The 2380-nt window shown below is 61.3% G+C and overlaps 1 protein-coding gene across 1 annotated transcript in view; it reads right to left on the bottom strand.

Annotated features, from left to right (window-relative positions):
* Positions 1-4: 4 nt before the first annotated feature.
* Positions 5-2380, bottom strand: part of AK1 (adenylate kinase 1) — a gene marked incomplete at its 3' end in the record, with an annotated part of 3016 nt that continues 640 nt past the window's right edge. The window contains exons 2-6 of the mRNA XM_010188016.1: positions 2004-2039; positions 1270-1433; positions 949-1065; positions 349-540; positions 5-22 (exon numbers count right to left, since the gene is read on the bottom strand). Of these exons, the coding sequence (XP_010186318.1) occupies positions 5-22; positions 349-540; positions 949-1065; positions 1270-1433; positions 2004-2039 (527 nt within the window). The remainder of the gene's footprint in view (positions 23-348; positions 541-948; positions 1066-1269; positions 1434-2003; positions 2040-2380) is intronic.

The raw sequence follows: 2380 nt of genomic DNA on the forward strand, positions 1-2380 counted from the left end.
CCACGGAGCCCTCGGCGTTGAGCTGGGTGCGGAGGGGTTAGCTGGGGGGTGGCACCCGAGGGGACGGCGTGACCGGAGCTCTTCCAGAAATGGATTTTGGCGAGGGGCAGAGAGATCAGGGCCAATTTAGGATAAAGAAGTGCGGGGCCATCCTTGGAGGGGTTGTTTGTGTTGGGAACTGGAGGGTTTGGCCAGCTCCAAAAGGTCAAGTCCACCCCAAATGAGCCAGGATTGAGTTTTTCCCCCCCCCTTTTCTCATCACCCCCATCCATCACTTCCCCTCCCCTGGGACCACATCCCTGAGCTGCGGGGCTGAAGGATGCTGGCATCAGCCACATCCCTGCTTACCTGACGGACAATGCCTCTGCTCTTGTAGAAGGCAATGACGGGCTCAGTGGCCTTGTAGTAAGTCTCCAAACGCTTCTTGATGGTCTCCTCATTGTCATCCACCCGCCCGCTGGTCTCCCCTCGCTTCAGCAGGCGTTTCACCATCGTCTCCTTCCCCGCGTCCACGTAGAGCAGCAGCGTTGGGGGTGCGATCTGCGGGGAGGGGGGACACGGTTGTCACAATGCTGAGCTGGCATGGGTCTGGTTTGGGGAGATGGTGAGTACGGGGGTCACAGATGTCCCCACAGCAACCTCTGCCCACATGGGTCTGGGGTCAGCAGGACACTGCTGGTGGCAGAGGGAGGCACAGGGACACCGTGGCCAAGCCCTGGCTCTGCCATTGCCATCACCATCACCATGGTCACTCTCTGTCAGCCTGAGGACACCCTGGAGAGATGTCCCTGAGGCAGGGGGACCTGCTGGCTGGGACGGTGCCATTTAGACCCTGTTGGGATAGGATCTTCACTGGGATGGAGAAGCCAGGCTGCTGTTGGATGGAGCCGTTCTGCAGGTGGAGCTCCCCCTGGATGGCGGGTGGCACGGCACGGGACCAGCCCTCACCTTCTTCTCAAACTCCTCTCCCTGCTTCACCTCGCGGGGGTAGCCATCGATGAGGAAACCCTTGGACACATCCGCTTTGGCCACCATGGCATCCCGCAGCATGTCCAGCACTGTGTCCTGGGGAGAGGGAGACAGAGCTGCCAAGGCTGATGTAGAACAGCACCAGCACCAGCACCCAGCTCCTCCCTGCTGCAAATCTCCCCCAGGTGGCAGAGATGGAGGTGTCCCTGTGCCAATCATCCCCATGGTATCTGGTGTCCCCACAGCCACCCCTGCCTGCATGCCACACCGTGCCACAGCCGGTGGCCCACGTGGACTCACCAGAGGCACCAGTTCACCCTTCTCCATGATGGCCTGCAGCTTCTTGCCCCGCTCTGAGCCTGAGCTGACCTCCGCCCGCAGCAGGTCCCCCGTGGAGAGGTGGGTATAGCCATATTTCTGCACGATCTTCTCACATTGGGTCCCCTTCCCTGAGCCAGGGCCACCTACAAGTCACAAGAGGGCCACATGTGCCCCAAGCCGTGGTAAGGAGCTGGAGGGTTACAGGGAAGCAGCAGCACAGACCCACAGATGTCCCCAGAGCCCAGTGACAATGGGGGATGGGGTCTCCACGCCCAGCACCAGGTGGATGGGAAGAGCTGCTCCAGGGGGATGCCAGGTCCTTAGGGTGGCACGGGCTGATGGCAATTGACACATGGGCACCATCGCTCTGATGGCACCCAGGACACCACCACCACCCCATCAGCACCTGGACGTCACTGTCTGATGGCACCCAGGGTATCATGACCCCCTCAGCACCAAGGACATCACTGCCCAGTGGCACCCAGGACATCACCACCCCATCAAGCACCCAGGTCATCACTGCCCGGTGGCACCCAGGATGTCACCCACCAGGTGTTTACCTGGGGACAGCTGAGGTCCCACAGCCTCAGCCCCAGCTCCCCAGCCCTGGACACCGGCTGCTCCCCACAGCCCCCCAACCCTGGCAGTGCAGGGGCACAGGGCTGCACTGTGGCCCTGACCCCACCAGCAGCAGGGCCCAGACACCAACTTACCCACCACGAAGATGATTTTGTGGTGCTTGAGTTTTTCTGGGAGAGAGAAAGAAAATAAACAATTATCAAAAGCCAGAAGGCATGGTGGGGACCGAGGTCTCCCTAGGGGTTCAAGATCCAGGGCAGGCATCCCCAGGGATGGATGGGACCCCCCCAGGAAAGTGGGAAGCAGCCACATGTCCCCCTTGTCCTCGTCACCTGGGCGGGTTGGGACGTCAGGACTGGACACGGTTGAGCACAAAGGCCCCATGGTGCCTTGGCCATGGGGCTGGAACCCCACTGCTGTGTGGTGTCCCGGAGACAGTCACTGCCCACAGCTTCATCATGGGGAGGGAGCAGCCACATCCATGCCTGTTGCCGGCTCCTCCCCCTTGCTG

Source organism: Mesitornis unicolor, unplaced genomic scaffold (genome assembly GCF_000695765.1).
Source record: "Mesitornis unicolor isolate BGI_N332 unplaced genomic scaffold, ASM69576v1 scaffold42397, whole genome shotgun sequence".
In the NCBI taxonomy this organism is placed as follows: domain Eukaryota; kingdom Metazoa; phylum Chordata; class Aves; order Mesitornithiformes; family Mesitornithidae; genus Mesitornis; species Mesitornis unicolor.